Genomic DNA, 23566 nt, shown 5'->3' with positions numbered 1-23566 from the left:
ATAATCCATCTAAAGGAATTTTATAATTATACAATTAAGACGTCAGTAGTCATTTGAAACTCAAATTATTTAATAATTATTTAATTATATTAAATATCGGAGCAACATTTGAGTTTTCTTGTGTTTCTGAAAGTGATTTTTCATATATATATACATATTTTAAGAAATTACATTTGAAATTCTTGATATATACATTGCCCATTTATATAAACCTAAAAAAAATGATAGAAAACATGAATAATTAAAAAAATTACAAGGCAAGATAGTCTCAGGAAAAGGAGAAATTGTATTTAAATCTATTCAGGATTTGAAGTTTAAATCTTTTCGAATTACAGAGATTAATCAGTCAAGATGATATAGTCAACCATTTAACTTTCTAAATAAGGCTAAACTGCATTCGTTATTTGCATCTGAATGATTAAAACTTTTAGAAAAATTCCTATTTTAATTGCCAAATGGTGGTAAAAATAGAAATTAATATTAATTACAGATTCATATTAAATATGTTAAAGGAATAGAAATTGATTATTCTACACAGATGATTAAACGAATACAGTAATGCAAGTTATTACAAACAGAACATCAGCAATATCTGTAGTTTTTATTTATTTATAGAAACTCAAGAATTTAACAAAACCTAGTTTATTCAAAACTAACATCATGTATGAATTTGTTGATGAACTTCTATGACAGTAAGTGAGTGAGTAATCCTTTATTTAAATTAGGAAGTTTCCTGTAAATGCTGGTTTCCCTCTGCTACAGTACTGTTGCAACAAAATGCAATGGAAGGGTTGCTAAACGTTTGTAAGGGGTTAGTCGGAAATTATGAATGGGTTAAAAGAAAAAAGTTTGATGAATTGATATCAAAAACTCGTTTCCCATAGTATTTTCTGGAAGAAAAAAAAATGGTTTCCCATCTTTTCAGAAGAGTATGATGTTTTCAGCAAGTTATGGAGTTGGCTACTGTCATGTTAGTATTATGTTCTGATTTTAAAAATCTGGTTTCATTTTTTTTAATCAATATTAAGAATTTTAAAAAAAAAAGATTGAAAGTTTTTTAAAAGTCTAAAAGACGTTTTCAAAAACCATTTAAACTTAAGCATTACAAGAAAACTTGTAAAGATTATGTTTGCGATTTTTAAATACAGAACTCTATTCCAAATACAAAACGACTTAAGAAATTTGTACCTTTACTCAAAACAATTGCCAACAAGATGTATCAACATATTTGTTTTTTTATTAGTCATAAAAGGAAGAATATTGTCATGTGAATTTTTTAACATAATTTACGCAACGTCTAAATTTTGACGATTTCTTGATAATGAGATTAGACAGTACCGGGAACATTTCGGAACTCTGAGGTATCGGATATTGCTGTTAATAATGTACGATAAATGCTGAAAATTTAAAATTCCGTAATAAAAATTGTTAATTGGAAAAAATTTCATTGCGTTCTAATAGATAAAATTAGAAAAAAATAAATACATGAAAAATTATAAAGAAAAAGTTCTAGGATTTTTAAATGTTAGAACTCTATTCTAACCATAAAATGCCTAAAGGAATTTGCACTTTTATTCAAAGAAAATTTTGTAATGAATTGCTGATGGTTAACATAACAGCAATAATAATAATGATGAAAAACACGTATATATTGCTGTTAACAATGTAAAATAAATGGTAAAAATATAAGTCCGTTTTAAAAAATGTTAATTATTGGAAATTTTTACCGCATTCTAATCGATAACTTTATTTTTAAAATTTATCGAAAATGGCTATTTAGAAAGGGATGTAATTCAATAATCGATACATAGATTTTTGATACTGTTCATAGATGGCAGCAGGAGTGCTTGTTTCTCTCTGTATAAGTGGGAGTGTGTTGTTGCTAAATTTATTTTCTGTGAAGCCATTTGCAAGGAGTTTTGATTTATTGAAGGTAAGAGACATCTCGATCTGAAACTTTGAATAGATATATCAATATAGATATAGATATGTATCATAAGGCACATAACTTAATGTAATTAAGCATCACATTGAGCATCTTGAAAATATTTTCGTTTCAAACATTCTGTTATATTTTTTTTCTTTGAAAGGATCGAGCATGGGACGTTAGAAAAATGGATGCGCTTTTTCATTGTTCGATTCCTTTTAATTCAGTATGATAATGATATGCATTCATTTTCACAGTTTCATAAGTTTTTAAGATTTAAAAACTCGTTCTTATTTTCAAATGCACTTTTTATTTTTATTTTGCTTTGTCAAATATTTGACGAACAAAACATTAGAACAAGTCGGTGGCCTAATGGCGCCTTTCTTAGAAACTTTGGCTTAAAGAGGTAGCCAATACCAATTCTATTTAAAATATGAGATCTTTTATCTGATAATGTAATTGGGATTTAATATATTATATTTATATTACAGAATATAATTCGGATATATTATTATATTTTAATTATATTATCCACTTGGGAATAAAAATAGATTTATGTGTTATAAATAAAAATTATGCGTTATAAATAAAAAGATATTTATGTGTTATGATATATAATTATATTATATTTCTAAATAATATATATAAGATATTTTAGTACAGTTCTCTTGATTTTTCTTAAACTTGAATGTTTGTTTAGTTACTATTCTTGCAGTTTATATTTTGATAAATGTTTAGAAACGGATCATATTTAAATATCACATCATCATGTATACTTTATCTGAGAAAATTATTTAATTACTTTTATGAAGTAATGCAAAAATTGGTATTTAATACATTTGATTAGAAATTTGTAATTTTTTTTTTTTAATTTTCATTCCAAACTTCTCAGTGTTTAGCCTTTTTTGCGTAACTGACAATGTTTTTTGAGCTAAGGCTTCGCTTCACTTCCTGAAAAATGTTTCAAGTAATATTTTACATTTTTTTTTTAAATGCATTGTAATAAAATAAATTAACGAGTATTTTTCCAATTCATGAAAGTTCAAACTCATTAATACTGAAAAATCAAGTGAACATTAATAAATAAATTAATAAACAGGAATGGAAAGTAATGGTTCCCTGTTTTATTACATATCGTTTATATTAGTTTTTTAAAGGAGAAAAAAATATAAAAAATTTTTAAGTTATGAAAAAAATTTATTTTTTCCCCAAAAATCGTTAAAAAAATTAAAACCGTTCTAATCATTAAATTTACAAAATTACTGTCAAAAGAATTTAATTCATATATTAGGAAAGGAAGTGAGAAAATAGCAATATGTCCAAAAAATGAAATATGGAAATTAGACATAATTAGTAAAAAAAAGGGAAAGCTCTAAATAAGTAGTTATCTTACAACATAAGAAATTAATTTTTTCGCATTAGTAGAAGTGTAGTTGCACTGGCACTCAACAAAACGATCTAAATTCAGTCATTAGAAATATACTTAATGTATATGTAGTATTGAATCGAATTGTAACTATAAAATTTTCATGGCTGAGATTTTTAAGGAATCTTTATTTCTTAAGTGTTCTTCAAAACAAAGTATCACAATGTATTTTTTTTAAAATTTACTTCTAGATGACGGTCTACTAAAAATTTGATTACTTTTCGGTTAACGTTATCCCAATAGTCAACAGGCTAGAACATTGGCATCATAGCAGAATAACGGTAGTATTTCAGCTTGGCGATGATACGATGGCTTGAGTTTTGTTAAATGTTGCTAGGTTTTGGCGAAATTCGCCATTTATATCGATCTGTTTTTCTCACTGAAACTTTTCGAATGCAACACGTGCCAAGCATTTTCTCCCCCCCCCCTACCTGTTTTACGTATGAATTAAAATTACTCCCTAAGTCCTTCTTCTTTCAAATTTAGATCAAATTCCATCAACTAATTTTTCTCTTTCTTTTATTGTTATTTTGTGTATTAAATAGTTGCTGCACTGACATATTGCGTATTGAATGTAACTTTAAATTTGTTTCTTTTTAAATAATTCTCCGTAATAATTCACTTTATTGAATGTAACTTTAAATTTGTTTCTTTTTAAATCATTCTCCGTATCGAATGTAACTTAAGATTTGCTTCTTTTTAAATAATTCTCCATATTGAATGTAACTTGAGATTTGTTTCTTTTTAAATAATTCTCCGTATTGAATGCAACTTTAAATTTGTTTCTTTTTAAGTAATTATCCATAATAATTCTCCGAATTGAATGTAACTTTAAATTTGTTTCTTTTTTAATAATTCTTCGTATCGAATGTAACTTTAAATTTTAAATAATTCTCCGTAACACATAATAATAATAATAATACCCATTCAACTGACAGATTTCGGAAATGAACTGTGGAGAAGAAATAAGTTTTTTTAGCTTCAATACAAGTTAAGAACATAATATAAATGATAATCTTGGAATTAAAAGAAAAAATTCGCCTATTACATTAGAGAAGTTGCTGTTAACCTGAATGACGAAGAAACCAAAAATAACATCGATACTCATTTTCTGAGATATAAAAATTGTCGAAATATTTTCAAAAAGTTTAAAATTATTAAAAATATTCTGTATACAGAAACACATGCCTGGTCGAAAATCAATTATTTGAATGAAAATCTTTGATAATTCCGTATTATTTTCTGTTTAATTTCCTACTAATAGAATATCAAAATTTTGTCTATAATTCGAATATATTTTGATTAATTCTATATGTTAACAAAAATGCACACATTTCTGAATTTTTTTTTATTATTTAAATATGCAAGTACATTGATTCCTCAATGAACGAAAGAGAATAATTAATTAATCCCTGTTAATTAATTAAATAATTAAAGAGAAAGATTGATGGAGGTTTTATAATCTATCGAGTGGAACAAAAATTTAGTGATTGGAAATGCAATTTCTGCCAAATTTAAAACCCCTCTGTCATTTAACTGAAATTTTCCTATTCTTAAAATATATTTTTAGTTGTACTTTTTCAGAATTTAAAATATTTTCGTTCTCCTTGAAAATATTAAGTGTAATGATTACTATCGTACAAACTTTATAACTTCTGCACACCGAATGCAGATAAAATGCACATTAATCGTCTTAATTAATTAGTTAACCTACAATTATTTTATAAAATTTATTCTTAATCTCCGCTATTTTACCCATTTCAATTTTTTTAATTACTATTCAATTGATATTATAGTTATATTTTAGATGCAATTATTATAGTTTTGATGCCAATGCATGACGGCAGCGGTAGGACATTATGTTTCACCGGATTTCACTAAGGAAATTCTACATTGAACTTGGATTTCACCCTCAATTCCCAAAGCGGACATTTTTTCCCAAACCACTGAATCCTGATTATCATATAATATTTTGTACTTAACAATAATAATATTTAGGAAGAATATTATTATAATGTATAAATAAGATATTAAAAACTATGCCAATTTTGAATACACAAATCTACAATATTAGAAATATATAACTGAATTAAGTATTTTAAATAGATCACAGATAGTATAGTAAAAATGTTATAAGCTTCTCTCAGATTTTCAAAGAATAATTTTAAAAATTCGTCAAAATCAGAACTCTCCAGACGAAAATATTTCACATAAAAAACAAAAACATAATCCGATTTTTTTTCTGACCTAGACATATATATATATATATATATATATATATATATATATATATATATATATATATATATATATATATATATATATATATTTCGATTCCTTTTAGACACAGAAATTCTCCTATGCCGAATTTTAATTAAAATACAATTTTAGTACAGTCTAAAAATGCATATAAAAGCAATTAAGAGTGAAATGAAAGATTGCAACTGGTTGATAGACGTCTTTGAATTATTTAAAAGAAAACTAACCTTCCAGATCTAATTTTGTGTGCATGTGATGAAGAATATAACATAACGAAACATTTTCAATTTTTCATAAATCATTTTTACACGGAAGAATAGCAACAGCAATTTAAATTGGAAAAATACATTGTTAATATGGTAACAGAATTATAGAAGCATGATTTTTTTCATTCCGAAACGAATTAAACTTTCAGAATCAGCTGAGATTGAACGAAACCATTTTTTCTGTACGGTGACGTAATTAATTGGGGAGGCAATTTCCTCTTGTCAGGCAAGGATCATGAAGCCTTTATTCACCTCATGAAGGCATGGGTTGCTGCATTTTTTTAATTTAATAATCATTCCAGGGTTAGATAGATTTCTACTTTTGACTTGATATGTCATTATAAATTATTTGAAAACTTCCACCAATATGTCTTCCCACTTTTTAATGAATAACTTGGAAGCCTTGAAATATCTATTTCGTTTTCTGAACACTATGTATTTTGTAATATGCAAGATTTCTTTTCGTTTAATGTATAAATTTAATCTAAAATATAATATGCAAGACTTCTTTTCGTTTAATATTTAAATTTAATGTAAAATGTAATATGCAAGCTTTCTTTTCTTTTAATGTATAAATTTAATGTAGTATGCAAGCTTTCTTTTATTTTAATGTACAAATTTGATGAAATATGCAATATTTCTTTTTGTTTAATGTATAAATTTAATGTAAAATATAATATGCAAGACTTCTTTTCGTTTAATATTTAAATTTAATGTAAAATGTAATATGCAAGCTTTCTTTTCTTTTAATGTATAAATTTAATGTAGTATGCAAGCTTTCTTTTATTTTAATGTACAAATTTGATGAAATATGCAATATTTCTTTTCGTTTAATGTATAAATTTAATGTAAAATATAATATGCAAGACTTCTTTTCGTTTAATATTTAAATTTAATGTAAAATGTAATATGCAAGCTTTCTTTTCTTTTAATGTATAAATTTAATGTCGTATGCAAGCTTTCTTTTATTTTAATGTACAAATTTGATGAAATATGCAATATTTCTTTTCGTTTAATGTATAAATTTAATGTAAAATATAATATGCAAGACTTCTTTTCGTTTAATGTATAAATTTAATGTAAAATGTAATATGCAAGCTTTCTTTTCTTTTAATGTATAAATTTAATGTAGTATGCAAGCTTTCTTTTATTTTAATGTACAAATTTGATGAAATATGCAAGACTTCTTTTCTTTTAATGTATAAATTTAATGTAAAATTAAAACACATTATTGCAAGAATTTTAAGTTTAACATTTCAAGCACTAAGAAATAATAATTTAAAATTCTCTTTTACATTAGAATTATAAAAATTATATTGTTTGATAGTAATCATATATGAAGGAAAGTGTTTATATTTTGATTTGAAGTGATTCATTTATACCAATAATGATTCTTTTATCTCCACATATTACATAATATAAATTTTTCTGAACAGAATTTCTTATAATTTGGTTAAATATAAGAAAATCGTATAAGAAAGATTATAAATTTACTATACAATCGTTATTTTTGAGTTAAATTTGCTTTAAAAATTTCTTTTCAAACAGCTTTTAATTTTGCTATTATTTTTCAGGTACTTTATGAATTTTTAAATAATTATTTAGTCTCAAATACTGAGATATTTATCATACCAAAAGTGATACATTTCGTAAATTAACATTTAAAGGAAGCAGACAATTATGCTTTATTTCTAAGGAATTTTGTAAAAATGAATTGAACGTTAGAAAAGAACACTTAAATTTATAGAATGTTCATCTAGAAGTTTTTGTATTTTTATGGTTATATATCTCTAAAACTAAAAAGATTCAGTTCAGTAACTCTTCAAAACTTCGGAGCATTTTTATATAAGTATGTAGTAAAAAACTATAGGGCTAGTTATAGGCTTTTAACTATGCATATCCTCTAAATATCTGATTAATCTTGCTTACAAACTATCATAATGAGAGTCGATATGAAAATTTATCTCTTCATATTTGCCAAATTATTCGAAGAAATATGCAACAGAATGAAATATTTAGAAAATATATAGAAATTTGTTTTTAAATTTGTGATTTCAATATTTTATATATATTTCGTATTGAAATATGAATGATTGCGATTTTAAAAAAATAACAATGATGAAAAAACGATAAATAATTAAAAAATGATGAATGCGTTATGGAGTTACTCAGTAAATTTAAATATAACCAACAAAAACATAATTTAAGATTTAATTAACACTTATTGATTTTTATATTTAAATACTAATTCATAACATTTTGTACTCTGACAATTTTATTCTTCGCATTTAATGGTAAAAAATTATTAATTTATACTTTAATTTTGAATAATTTTTGTACGTTTAAAAAACTTAAATTTTGAATTTAACGATGAAAACTTATTTTAAGCCTAGATACTTTTAAAGAACCTGTTTTATATATGTAAAATGAGAGAATTCTACTTGTAAAAAAAATGGCTCTTAAAAGATTCCTTTTCTTTATTTGTTTCTAGTTTCATTTTTTATTTCCCTTCCTTTAAAAGTTGGATCAGATTTTATTTTATTTTTTTAATTCTTCAGCTACATTCGATTGTTTTTCCGGTAGGCTTTAAATAAATTTCGTGTTATTCTTTATATTAGTTCTGATATATCCAGAGAGTTACATTGCACGCCTTTCAAATTACAGAGTTTCTTCATTCATTTTCTTTTTTAGCACAACATGCCCATCTTTTTTTACGTCAATAGGCCAGTGAGAAAATTCTGCATTATAATAATTATTATTGTTTGTTTTCGCTTTTGATTTTCCTGTTTAAAATGTTGAGAAATTCACTCTAAACCTTTTTAACATGAAATATGATTAATTTTATTTTGACTTAAGGTGTATGTACACACTTGAAACTTCGAAAATCGTTCAAAATATCGAATATTTTTTTATTGCTTAATAATGTTTTCTGGTCCTTTAGCTTTCAAACGATACCAAGTTGTTGTCAATATTCGAAATATTTCTCGAGTTATAATTATTTTTCTTGAGGTGCTTTCATTAAAAACTCTAGTTACGGTTTTTTTTAAAACTCATTTTATGAAGAATGATATTTTCCCACTATGTTGCTTTATTCAAACAATCATAACTCAACAAGAAATTAACCAAATACAATTATTTATATATCAAAATAATCTGTATGAAATAGCGAATGTTATGTGCCTCAATCAAAGTTATTTTTTAAAAATAAATTTTTAAAAGCTATTTAAAAGTTAAAATTACAGAAAAAAAAACTCGGTTTTTCTATTCATAGTTGATGAAAAAATTGTTTTAAAAAAGCTATTTATTTTTATAACTTGACTGAGGCAGACAACATGAAGACTAATATTAGGCATCATTTCCCACTAGAATTGTGTGTCTGTACAAATTAGAATTTAAGATATCATGTTTCAAAAAATATGCTAATTAGCTCATTAAATATTATTTAATTAATTAATAATTAGTGTAATATGGTTTTTTCTCACTGAAATGAGTTTAAAATATATTAATGACTTACTGTGAAAAAAATGGATTTTTAAAGTTAAAATTTAAAAAAAAATCTTCTAGTGTGTACGTACATCTTAAATATCAGAAATGCATTCAAAGCAATATCGGCAAAGATAAAGAATAATTTTCTGGTTATTTGCTAGTTCGCTGAATAAAAATATGGCCAATTACAAAATTTTTAGGTGGCCATGTAAGTTTCAAAATATTAATAAACTGAAAAAAAGGAAAAAAAAAATATTAAAAAAATTAAAATTTCAGAAATTAAAGTCTACAAATTATATCAACAATTATTCCTTTACAAAGGTAATAAACTACGCCAAAAAGCAAAGCAAAAAGCATTATTCAAAACATTTTTAAATTTTTATTTAATGCAGAGCAGCATTCTATTTTTAAAACAGAAACTTTCTTAATGAACGCAATTTAAATCTATTGGTGAGATTCGACCTTGCACAACTTTACCGAAATTTTATCCATTACAAATAATGTTTTAGTTAAATTTTCCCTTTTGCCTGAATGAATTTCCCAAAAAATATTGCGCACCAATTAATAGAGAAAATTCTTTTCCGAAATACTCGCTCTAGCATTTAAAAACTGTACATTTTTCTTATTAATCATCTTTTCTAGTTTATTAGAAGGTACTTTAAAAATAACATCGCCAAGCAAGGCTTCAATTTCAATACTTCTTTAAGAGTCACGAGAATTGCAAAGAGTAAACTTTACAACTTCATATGTTTTTTCTATCGGGTGCCTAGAACCTCAAACCAAATATAAACTAACAGTTTTTCTCTTCTCATTATAGGCAATTTTAGCGCGTCAGTTATTTCCATTTTCAAAAAACATCGCTGAGAAGCGTTGTCTAGCAGAATATTTACCATTTTTCTTTTCTCTCCCAACTTTAGCAAAGCCGAACAAGTCTCTAAAAGTATCTCACCCTCCATTGATATTTACGACTTCTTCCCTCTGTACTCCCGACCTTTCACCCCTTGCAGTTTCAAGGGGAGTTTATGCGTCGCACTTCCGACCTTTCACCCCTTGCAGTGGTTTCAAGGGGGTTGAAGTGTTGACGCGTCTCAGATCAGCACAGAATGCCAACATCGACATTTACCACATGTCTGTTTGTTTTGAGGTGCAGTTCTTGTAAACATGACCTGCCTTCATGAGATACAAGAAACATGTTCCGTTTCTTCTTAAATGTGTCTTTCTTTCCTGAGCCGGCAAAAGGCAAGATGAAGAATCGTGATAGAGTTTAGATTTTACACAAAATAAATATTTCTCATATATATTACAAAGGCAGATGCATGTGGAGTATTTGAGCTTGTTTGGTTATTTCTGTTAAATAACTCAAATTCATTCTTATTGAATTTTCCGTATTTATGGTTTGATATGTTAACTCTAAATTCTGTGCGTGCATCTGTGCCAAATTCTTTTATTAAATGCTCATTTCCTTCGCGACATTGAATTTCGATTTTAAGAATTCTAATAAATGTGAAATAGTATTTTCCCTTTTCGAGTACATTTATGTGAAAAATGAATTATAACTGTTTCGATTAACACCATTATTTTCTAAACCGAGTGTGTGCATTTCATATACAGAATATAATCTACATAACGACTTAACATCGTTTGGTTTTCGAACAGAATTTAAATTTACTAATTGGGACATATGAGCATCAATAATTATCTCGGTTCTACCGAATCTTTCTGTTAGAATATTTATCGCAACATCATAATTTTCTGCTTTTAAAGCTAAGACACGAACAGCCATTTCAGCATCGTTAACTAAATAAAATTTCAAATAGTTAAATTTTTCCAACATCGTTAAGACTTGAATTTTTATGTATGGCAATATGTAAATGAGGATAAAAGTCATTAAATTTCAGAATAACTCCATCAAATTGAAGTATTTGTAATCGCGGAAGTTTGACTGAACATTGTTGAGAGTTTCTGTTAACATTTCTGTCACTGATAGTTTCGCCTTCATTTTTGTCGCAAAATTTTCACAGCTCGCATTTTCCAAGTTATCATTTGATCCCTATATTCCTATTGCCTTTCCACTTCGTTAGTCAGATTTTGCGCTTGTGCGCAAATTTTAAATCTCTGAGTCAAGTTTCTTTAGTTGATCATGTGTGTCTAATAATTTTGCTAATAATTCTTCGGTTATGTCTAAAGATCTTTCATATTTTTTTTGTGTATTTCCTGCTCTAGTTCTTTAAAATGTTCAGTTGCTGCCTTTCTGACAGAGATTCTACCTTTTCTTAAAGATTCCAGATCCATTTTAGCTAATTCGCATCTAATTTTAGTTTCGCATCTGAAGGTACTTCCGGCCAAATTGGGGGTTTCCCTGGTTTCGTCTCCAAAAATGATTAGACTTCAATTCAAATTCGCATTCATATTTTATTTAGCAAATAGATCATTCAAAAAGCCCTTACCTGTCAGAAAGGAATTGAAAGCAACGAGTGGAATTTCCACATTTTACTCAGATAGTACATTTATACAGAAACAAAGTGAACAAGACTAACCCAATGCAAACAAACCTAGAGGGGGACACAGCGCCCTCGGGGAGAAAATCTTGGACTTCAAGAGTGTAAATAAAGTTTTAACATGTATCATTTAAAAATTTCTTAATATTGAAATCTGGAATATTCTGCAATGAAAGATGAGAAAAGAATATGATAGATAAGAGTTAAATTAAATTGTTTAGGTTAAGTTTTAACTTCAAAGTTAACTCATACATTTATAAGAAAATTATTTAAAGTTCTATTGATGTTAACTGTAGATTCAAAATTTTAGGCATAAAAAAACAATGATAAAATTCATCTAAAGGAATTTCTAACTAATATAATCACGACTTAAATAACATTCAAAATTTAAATTTTTCCTTGAATACCGTAGCAGTATCCGAGCCTTCCTCTATTTATTAAAGTGATTTATCATAATTTTTTTCAAAGAAATTACTTTTGAATTTCTTGATATATGCATAGCCCAAGTCGCTATTTATATAAATCTAAATAAAAAAGACAGAAAATATCAATAATTTACAAAATTACTACACAAGACAGTCTTAGATAAAGGAGAAACTGTATTTAAAATTATTCAGAACCTGAAGCTTAAATATCTTCGAATTACAGAGAAATTTGAGATGATAAAGTCACCATTTAACTTCATAAATAAGCTCAAGCTGCATTCGTTATTTACAAATGAACTGATTGAAATGTTTAGAACAATTCTTAGTTTTAATTAAGAAATGGTCATAACCACATAAAGTATTATTGATTCCTGCTTAATATTAATTATGCTAAAGGAATAGAAATAGATTACTTTACGTAGATGCTTTAATGGATATAGTAATGACAAGTTATTACAAACAAACCACAAAAATTGTCTATCATTTTTATTTATAGAACTCAAGAAAATTAGCAAAACCTAGTTTATTCAATACCAATATCATGTATGAATTTATGGATGAAATTTTATGACAGTGAATAAGTGATCACCATATTTAAATTAGGAAGTTTCCTGTAAATACCTGTTTCCTTCTGCAGCAGTGCTGTTGCAACAAAATTCAATAGAAGAGTTGCCAAGTATTCGATAAAGTGTTAGTCTAAAATTATGAAAGGCTCAAGAGAAAAAAGTTTGATGGTTTATTTGTAAAATATATATATATATATATATATATATATATATATATATATATATATATTATAATATCTGGAAGGAAAATCAATTTTACGCTAATCTTACTGCAAAATATCTAACGGAATTTGTGCTTTTATTCAAAGAAATTTTTATAATGAATTGCTGATGGTTAACACATACACAAAAAAAAATAATATTGAAAAACACGAACATAATAATGTACATTATTACTGTTAATAATGTACAATAAATGATAAAAATTTAATAATCCATTTTAAAAATTGTTAATTGATGAACATTTTTACCAAATTCCAATCGATTAACTTTTTATTTTTAAACGTTTCAAAATTTCTCAGAAAGGGCTATTTAGAAAGGGATGTAGTTCCACAATCGATACATAGATTTTTGAGACTGCTCATAGATGGCAGCAGGAGTGCTCTTTGCTCTCTGTATATGGAGGGAGGGGAGTGTGTTGTTATGAAATTCATTTTCTTGGAAGGAGGAGGAGGATTCGCAAGCAGTTTTCTTTCACTGAAAGTAAGAGACATCTCGATCTGAAACTTTGAATAGATATATCTAAATATTTTTATATATATAAATATATGTATCATAAGGAACATACATTAATGTAATTAAGCATCATATTGAGCATCTTGAAAATATTCTGTTATAAATTTTTTTCCTTGTATGAATCGAACGTGGGAAGTTAGAGAAATGGATGCACATTTTCATTGTTTGATTACTGTTAATTCAATATGATAATCATCAAAATTCATCCATTTTCACAATTTCATAAATTTTTAAGATTTTATTAATTCCTTCTGACTTTCTAATGCTATTTTTATTTGTCTTGTGTTTTGTCAAATATTTGACGAAAAAAATATTAGGGTGTGCATATTCATCAAGTTGGTGGCCTAGTGGAGCATTTCTTAGAAACACTGCCTTAACGAAGTAGCCAATTCGGTTTAAAATTTCCGATTTTTTTTCTGATAATATAATTATGGTACAATATATTATATTTATATTTATAATTCCAATATATTATTATATTTTAATTATATTTTTCACCAGTGATCGTTAAATACTTGAAGAAAATTTCGACAAACCTATTATGAGAAAAACCTTTTCAAGGTATTCAAGCATATGAAGCTGTGTTCTTTAAAATAAATAAAAAAAGGTTTACATAATAAGACATATAATTATATTTATAAATAATATATAAAAGGTTTTTTTAGTATAGTTCTCATCATTTTTCTTAACCTTGAATATTTGTTTTGTTTCGATTTTTCAATTTATGTTTTGATAAATGTTTAGAACAGAATGATATTCAAATATCACATAATTAAAAATTCTTTAAGTGAGAATATGATGTATTTACTTTTTCGAAGTAATGCAAAAAGTGGTATTTATTGCATTTGTGTAAAATTTGTAATGTTTTTTTTTTTTTTAATTATCATGCAAAGTTTCACAGTTTTCAATTTCTTTGTATAATTGGTATTATTTTTTGAGCTTAGGACATGGGCTTTACTTCTTGCATTCTTTTTTTACTTTAGGGCTTTACTTCTTGCAAAAACTTTCAGGTAGAATTTTAGATTTGTCATAAATGCATGATCGTGATTCCCCATTCTCCCCCAAAAGTTCTTCAATACACTGCAGATAAGAAGAAAAAAGTAAATTAAGTAGAATTTTAGCCATCCATGAATATTGAAAATAATTAATAATGAAAAATCAAGAGACCATTAATTAATAAATTAATAAATAGGAGTGGAAAGATATATTTCTCCATTTTATTGCATATTATTCCTATCAATTTTTAAAAGAGAACACAAACAATTTTTAAGTTATGAAATATTCATTTTTTTCTTGTAAAAAAACATTAAAAAATGGAAAAGTCCATTTACAAGATTTAAAACATTGCGCTCACATGAATTTGATATTAATATTTATAGATGAAGTGGAAAAATAGCAATATATCAGAAAAAATTAAATATGTAAATTAGATATAATTCGTGGAAAGCTGAAAATAAGTAGTTTTCTTCGAACATAAAATTTCATTCTTTTACATTACTGAAAATATATTTATTGTATAGTTAGAATTAAATCGAGTTTTATAAAATTTTAATGTCTGAGATTTTTAATGGATAATTCTTTTTTAAGTATGGTTTAAAACAATGAATTACAATGTATTGTTTGCATTTACTTCTAGATAACGAGTAGAATTTCTTTAAATTTTTCTTAAACAATTTCCAAAGGACATAAAAAATTGGTAATTCTTTTCGGTTAACTTAATTTCAATAGTCACCTAGCTGGAATATCGGCACCATAACAGAATAACGCCAGCTTGGCGATGTCATGGAAGGTTGCTAGGATTCAGCGATATTCGCCATTTATATCGATCTGTTTTTCTGACTGAAACTTCTCCGTTGCAACACGTGAAAAGCATTTTCCTCCTCGCTACCTGTTTTACGTATGAATTAAAATTACTCCCTAAGTCCTACTTCCTTCAAATTTAGATCAAATTCCATTAACTAATTTTTCTCTTTCTTTTATTGCTATTTTGTGTATTAAATAGTTGCTGCACTGACATATTGCGTATTGAATGTAACTTTAAATTTGTTTCTTTTTAAATCATTCTCCGTATTGAAAGTAACTTTAGATTTGTTTCTTTTTAAATAATTTTCCATATTGAATGTAACTTTAAATTTGTTTTTTTTTAAATAATTCTCCGTATTGAATGCAACTTTAAATTTGTTTCTTTTTAAGTAATTATCCGTAATAATTCTCCGTATTGAATGTAACTTTAAATTTGTTTCTTTTTTAATAATTCTTCGTATCGAATGTAACTTTAAATTTTAAATAATTCTCCGTAACACATAATAATAATAATAATACCCATTCAACTGACAGATTTCGGAAATGAACTGTGGAGAAGAAATAAGTTTTTTTAGCTTTAATACAAGTTAAGAACATAATAGAAATGGTAATCTTGGAATTAAAAGAAAAAATTCGCCTATTACATTAGAGAAGTTACTGTTAACTGACAAGTGACAAAACATCTTGCTCTTTCCCACCTGCTTTATGTTGATTTAGAATTCTTCCCTAATCAAACCATTCTTTCTGTAAATTAACATGAAATTGCATGAAATAATTTTTCTCTTTTTTTTTATAATTGTTTTGGATACTATATAGTTGTACTGACATTTTGTGCATTGAATGTAACTTTAAACTTGCTTCTTTTTTAATAATTTTTCGCACACCCATTCAATTGATAAGAATCCTAGTAGTGAGATTTCTAAAATTTAGTGAGGAGAAAGGAATGTTTCAAATTCAATACAAGTAATAGATATAATAGAAATGGTTATCATCGATTAAATGATTTGCTTTTAAGCTTTTCAAATAGTAAAGCTGAAATAAATGCTTTTGCTTATAATTATAATTAATTTTTTTTAAGCATGTGGTCTACTGGAAGTGAAAGATCATCAAACATTATATTTTATTAAATGAAAATGATTTTAATGCATTTGTTTCTTAATTATTGAAATGTACTAATTTGATTTATTTGGAGTTTTGTTTCATTATTGTCATTTCGAAACATTCAATAATTTGACTGAAGGAGTTTTCTGAATTTTTTTTTTAATACAGGCTAGAGACGCGCAACCCGTCAGTGAAATAAGAATAGAATAATTTAAGATTTCATTTTTTTTTTTGAGTTTTTTTTAATATCAGATTCCTCACAATCACCAATTAAATTCTATAGACACAACTGTCTTCCTTTGAATAATTTCTTTAGAATTTTTAATATATTTTATATTCAAATGAAATTTGTCATTTTTTTTACTATATTGATAGAAAATTCAATTGTTTAGAATTTTTAATATATTTTATATTAAAATGAAATTTGTCAACTTTTTTACTATATTGATAGAAAATTCAAATTGTTTATATGTATTTATATTTTTAAAAACTGTATTTTGCAAAATTATAAACGAATATTAAATACATAAAAATAGAAATTGGCAAAATATTTCCCAAAAATTACTTTTGTTTAAAAAAAGATTCAGAACTGAGTGAACTAAAGTTCTACAAAATAAATCATTAACTTTAAAGGGAATGTTTTCGTATATTACAGATGACGACTCCTTTTAGAGTAGCTAAATGTATTTTATTAAAATTATTTTATAAGGAAGAGAGAGCAGATTAAAAATTTACAAATGTTTTTCTCTGTGCAATACAAAATAAGCAATGAAATCTTAATAACACTATAAAAACTTCCCTCAAAATTTCTTTATTTATTATTAGTAACTTCATTCGAATGATTTTGTACTTATTAATAATTTATTAAAATTAACGTTTTATTTACACTTTGAATGTTTATTCCGTTTTCTCCATTTCCAGATACTTTTATAAAGGAAAAAGGAACTAAAGCCCTACTGTCATTTTAAAATTTGTAATTGAGTTAACATAAGAATTATTGAAAATAATTACACTTGTGGAAATTTATATGTATGATATTGGTAAAATCGGAATAAATAGTTATTAACAATTTGATTTTACAAGAAATAATTCATAGAATATTTAATAAGTTATTAATTTTCATCTGAAAATACTGAATTTTACTCTCGAGGTTTTTTTGATGTGCAAATAAAAAGTTCTTTGGTTCAGGGATTCTTTTAATTTGCCGGAACTTTTTTTGTATAGTTTAGCTTATTATTATGTTTTAGAAGTGGTATGACATTTATGTTCTGCCGGATTTCGAATGCCCCAGACCCGCTCCTAAGGAGTATTCTCCATTGAACTCGGCTTTTCATCCCTCAAGTCCCAAAGCTATTATTATTCCACAACCTACTGAATTCCGTAATTATATTTTGTACTCATTATCATATATTTTGTGCTTGACAACAATAATATTTAGGAAGAATATTAAAAGTATTAAAATGTACAAATAAGAGATCAAAAATTATGCCAATTTTGAGTACACAAATCTACAATCCTGGAAACATGTAATAGATGATAGATGGGATTACAAAAATATTATCTGCTTCACTTAGATTTTTAAATAGTAATTAAACACTAAAAAATCAAAACACGAGACGCGAAAAATGTTTCATACAAAATGCAGTCAGAATTTTTGTTTTCTTTTCTGATAGATGCTTATACCTCCTTTTTTTTTTTTTTTTTTTTCTTTTTCATTTTCGATTTTTTTTTTTGTTAGAAAAATTCTTCTACGGTAACTTTAAATTAAAATATAATTTCGAGATCTCAAAACAGTAAAATAAAAGCATTAAAAGAAACATTGAATGACTACAATTAGTTGATATATTCCTCTGCATTCTTAAAAATAAAACTAACCTGACAGATCTACTTTTTTACATGTGATGAAAAATGTAAAAGAATGAAGCATTATCAATTTTTATAAATCCTTTATCCTAGCAAAACACTGAAGAATGTTTGCTTTATACGACAACTACGTAATACCTAAAGAACATTAATTTTACACTAGCAGTTTCAATTGGAAAAATGCTTTGGTAATATGGTAAAAGAATGATATTTTTCAGTTTGAAATGAATTAAACTTTAATAATCAGCAAAGATTGAACGATAATATTCCTTCCGTTCTGTGGCTTTTTAACTGGGGGGACAAATTCTTCTCGTCAAGAGAGGTTCATGTGGCCCTTACCCCCCCCCCCCCATCTGGACACGCGTTTTTTTTAAAAAAATATAATAATCATTCTAGGGTTAGAAAGGTTCGTAGATTTTGCTTCATATGTCATTATAACTTCTTTTTGAAATTCAACTAATTCGCCTTCCGACATTTAAATGAATAATTTGTAAGCTTTGAAATATCTACTTCCGTATTTTGAGTATTATGTATTTTGTAATACGCAAAATTAATTTTCTTTTAATTCAAATTCTAGAATTAAAAGGGATTTTTTTAAAGTTTTACATACAACATTTCATTCACTAAGAGATAATAATATAATCATCTCATTCACATAATAATTATAAAAAAATTATATGTTTAAAAGTCATCGTATATGAAGAAAATAATTTTTATTTTATTGTTTTATTTTTTCCATAATGACTTTTTTATCTCCACAAATTAATTAATCAAAATTACTTTGAAGCAAAATGGTTAATAACATAAGTAATATGAAAAAAAAGACTTATGATCAGTGGGGCATCATAAGTTGAAACAAACTGTAATAATAATTTTTGGGAAAAAGAATATATAATACTAAATACCAGTTTTCGAATCTTGCAAGCAGGGAATTGCAATATATTCGTATTTTTTTAATAAATATATCTTTTAATAACTAAACGTTCGAATGGCAGCATGTTAAAAATGTTATTTTAAACATTTAAATTAAGTCTGTTATGTATTTTTCTTTATATATTATGTATTTAATGGAGATATGCTAAATGATTATTTTTTTCTTTCTGCAAGACGTTAATTGCACTAAAATTCAACATAAAATGTCGAATGTAAACATAAACGGAATAGATTTAATTCAAATTTTCTTATGCTTCTCCATCGAGAGAAAAAAATGCCTCTCTTAGTTTATTTAAAGGCTAAATATACTTTAATCAGGTTTTCATACATAAAAAGATGTAATATTTATAAACATATATATATTAGATTACATATATAATATATATATATATTAGATCTGTATATATATTAGATGTATATAAATATTATATATATATATATATATATATATATATATATATATATATATATATATATATATATATATATATATATATATATATATATATATATATATTAGATGTATATAAATATTATATATATATATATATATATATATATATATATATTAGATGTAAATTCTAATCATAATACGCAAATTTAATATACGATATCGTTGCATGATGAAAGAAAAATTATAATATCAGAATTTTTTCATCACAAATAGATTTATTAACAAAGAAGGCATATTTTTATATTAGATTAATTAGAAAACATTAAAATATATCAAAAAATAAAATAGGTTGAATTTTTTTGAAATGATAGCTGAATTAAATACAATATTTTCATTTGACAAATTCCGCTAGAGAAATGTAGCATAAAGAAACTGGTCTCTAGCTAACTCTATCTGGGCTGGAGTAAACGTATCCTTATAAATGAAAGCAGAGGTGAGTTTACATTTAGCAGAACTAAAAACTATATGATAGCAAATGTCATACCGAAAATGTTAGGAAAGCGCAAAAAAAAAAAAAAATAAATAAATAAATAAATAAATAAATAAAAATATTCGCACTAGCGAAGAAATTACATACCTCCATTGAACTACTTAGAAGACTACCTAGAATATTTCTCGTTAGAAACATTTCAATGTCTTCTTCAAATAATATTATGACATGAAAATGGTGTTTGATTTTTTTTTATCCTCACATTGCTTTCCACTTTTAATTTTAAATTAAAGACATGTCGGATTCAAATCGTGCTGCTTAAATATTTTTTTTTCTTGCAGAAAATGGCAGATAATATAATAACTCTGTCTGATGAAGATGAAATTGCTGAAATTGCTGAAGAAGAAAAGGTGAGCAATATTCTGATCATTGTTGTAATGTAGTATACCAAAATGACATTAATGATCAAAAATTCAGAAGAGGAGGGACTTTTTTTTCTATTAAATATATATAAATTGTTTTCTAACTCCATCATTCAAAAAATGTGGTCGTCCTTATCTCAACATTTTCGAATATAACCATAAACAAGTAATAAAAAAAAAGTCAATTCCTACATTCACAATAATTAAACTCGCATTCTTCACCTTCACGTGAAAAATACTGAAATCCTTGCATTTTACCGATTGAGCTACTGTCTCTTGATTTCAATTTTCATTACAAACTGCTAAAACTCTATTTAAAGTATTAAAAATTAATTAAATTTAATAATTAATGAATTAATATTTGAAAAAACTGCATGAACATCAAATGTCATCCATTACAAGTTTAAAAAAATGTATTTGAACTTGAGTGGATAAATAAAAAGTATTTTATTAACGATTGAAAATTTGAACAAGATATATAAATGTATATAGGGAGACTGAGAACTAATAGTAAGAATTGAAAAAGAGACAAAAATGTAGAATAGACATTTAAAAAAAAAACATTTGTTTCAAAATAAAATCCTGAATCTAAAGAATTAAAAAATAAATATTGCATATGAAGCATTTTAATCTGTAAACCGATTTTCACGTTATTAAATTAATTTCAAATGATCTAAGCATTGGTACATCCACTCAAAAGCTATAAAAATCAGCAAAACCAGATGAAAAATTTTGTTATTTTTCTGATTGTGACAGAAAAATACTCACCAAAAAGGAAGGATTTTTCTCTCTTTAATTATATATGTATAAATTATTTTCAGAAACGCAATAATTCTGTCATTCTGTAAAAAATTAGCAAGCATTCTGCTACAGAATTTTTTAGTATATCACCACAAAAAAGATATTATACCTACATAAAAGAAATTCAATAAATAGAGTCGCTTTCAAATCCACGTTTTTATTCAATAAATTTTAATAATGAATTTTAAGACTTAATAATTTTAAAAAGTTTGAAATTCGACACTCTCTAAAAATTACCAGACAAAAAGCCAGACAAGCCATACAAAAAGATTAAAACGAACAGCAAAAACAAAAACAAGATGCGAAATGGCTGCTGCAATTTAAATTTTCTAGAGCAGCAATGGGAGACATTTGTTCCAGAGAAAATTAACGTGATATTTGTCCTGAACAATTTAACGCGTTGAAAAAAGTATCAAGAAAATTGTTCTGAGGAATTTTTTTAGCCCATTCACTACAAAAGTTTCATAGTGAACATGATCCAATCAACATTTCATGTACTTAAAGCAAGAGAGTTAAATTTAGAATTTGTTAGTCAATTAAGTAATTTTGGACATGCAAACCGATTTTAATTAGCATAAAAACGATTTTGAAAGGAAAAACGTACATTTTAATGAAATTATATTGCCACGTTGGTACTTTAGTATGAAACTCAATGACACACACAAGAAATAAAGCTAAACCAATTTATTAACTGAACTCTGAACTGAGAACACAGTGACTGACAAATCTTCTGCTTTTATATTAGCAGGGAAAGTTCCAGAATACTTTTCTGGAGACAGTAAGAAAAGTCCAGAACACTTATCTGGTAAACTAAAGAAAGGTCCATAATCTTCTGGAACATGAAACAAAGGAAAAAATAAAATCAAGGTATTAAATATTTACGGCGAATCGCATTGCCTCTAGTGGGATTCGAACTTCCGTTCTCTTGGTTAGGACATAAGTGCTATGACCATTCGGCCATGGAGAGTCGATTGTCGTTTTTCAATGTGGCATTGCTCCCTCGTTAGAAGATCAGCGTCTCGATATTATGACAGTTAATTTTGTGGCTTTAGTTCTTGATCGAGTCACAGGACCAGTATAAGTCGTCGGGTCTTCACGGGGAGTTGTCTCTTGAGAAATGTCTCTTTCCAGAACCTCCATACTTTCATAAGAATGTTGGTCGTCTGGTTCTTCTGGGTCATGGTATGGCTTCGTGCGTAAGACGTGGACAACTTCCTTCGGTTTCCTCCTTCTAGAACTAGGATCGAAATCGACTACTTCATAGGTGACGTCGTGCAACCGCCTCAAAACTTGATAAGGGCCGAAGTACCTCTTGAGGAGCTTCTCAGAAAGCCCTTTTTTACGAAATGGAATAAAAATCCACACCAAATCTCCTGGTTCGTATGCCACCATCCGAATTTTGGAGTCATAACGCCGGTGATCTTTCTGCTGAGCCTCAGTTCGTGCATGAAATAATTGCCTCGATTCTTCTGCCTTATTGATCAGATGACTAACGTAATCGTCTTCTTGGCTGAACTCGTTAGGGCAGAGAGGAAACATCGTATCCAACGGCGTTTCAGCTTATCGCCCATGTAGTAGGTTGAATGGCGTAAAACCTGTCGTGTCGTGCTTGGCAATGTTATAGGCGAATGTGACCAACGGTAATATCTGGTCCCAGTTCTTCTGTTCTCATCAACATACATAGAAAGCATATCTGCAAGCGTTTTGTTGAATCGCTCTATAAGGCTATTTGTTTGCGGATGATAGACTGTAGTCATTCGATTAGTGATATTGCACAGTCGATTAATATCGGACACCAGCTTGGACTGGAAAACTTTTCCACGGTCTGCAATGATAACTCATGGAGCTCCATGCTTCAGGATTATGTCCTCTAGTAGGAATTTGGCGATTTGTGTAGCTTCCGCCGTCGGTAAAGTTCTGGTGACTGCGTACCGTGTCAAATAATCGGTGCATACTACAATCCATTTGTTGCCGTAGCCAGATTTCGGAAATCGTCCTAGTAAGTCGATTACGATGCGATGGAAAGGAGCGGCAGCTGGTAGAATAGGCCTGAGAGGACCTGGTGGCTTTTGAGGAATAGATTTTCTCCTTTGACATTCTCGGCTGTGCATCACATATTTTCGAACATTTCTGTACAAGCCTGACCAATGAAATCGCTTTCTTATTCTATC

At 26.7% G+C, this 23566-nt stretch overlaps 1 protein-coding gene across 1 annotated transcript in view; it reads left to right on the top strand.

Moving 5' to 3' along the window:
- The first annotated feature begins 1896 nt into the window (after window positions 1–1896).
- Window positions 1897–23566, top strand: part of LOC129960704 (uncharacterized) — a 58903-nt gene continuing 37233 nt past the window's right edge. Inside the window, exons 1-2 of the mRNA XM_056074271.1 lie at window positions 1897–1933; window positions 20514–20582. Coding sequence (XP_055930246.1) covers window positions 20517–20582 — 66 coding nt within the window. The 5' untranslated portion in view covers window positions 1897–1933; window positions 20514–20516. The remainder of the gene's footprint in view (window positions 1934–20513; window positions 20583–23566) is intronic.

The sequence above is a fragment of the Argiope bruennichi genome, chromosome X2 (genome assembly GCF_947563725.1).
Source record: "Argiope bruennichi chromosome X2, qqArgBrue1.1, whole genome shotgun sequence".
In the NCBI taxonomy this organism is placed as follows: Eukaryota; Metazoa; Arthropoda; class Arachnida; order Araneae; family Araneidae; genus Argiope; species Argiope bruennichi.
This window is presented reverse-complemented; position numbering and strand designations above follow the sequence as displayed.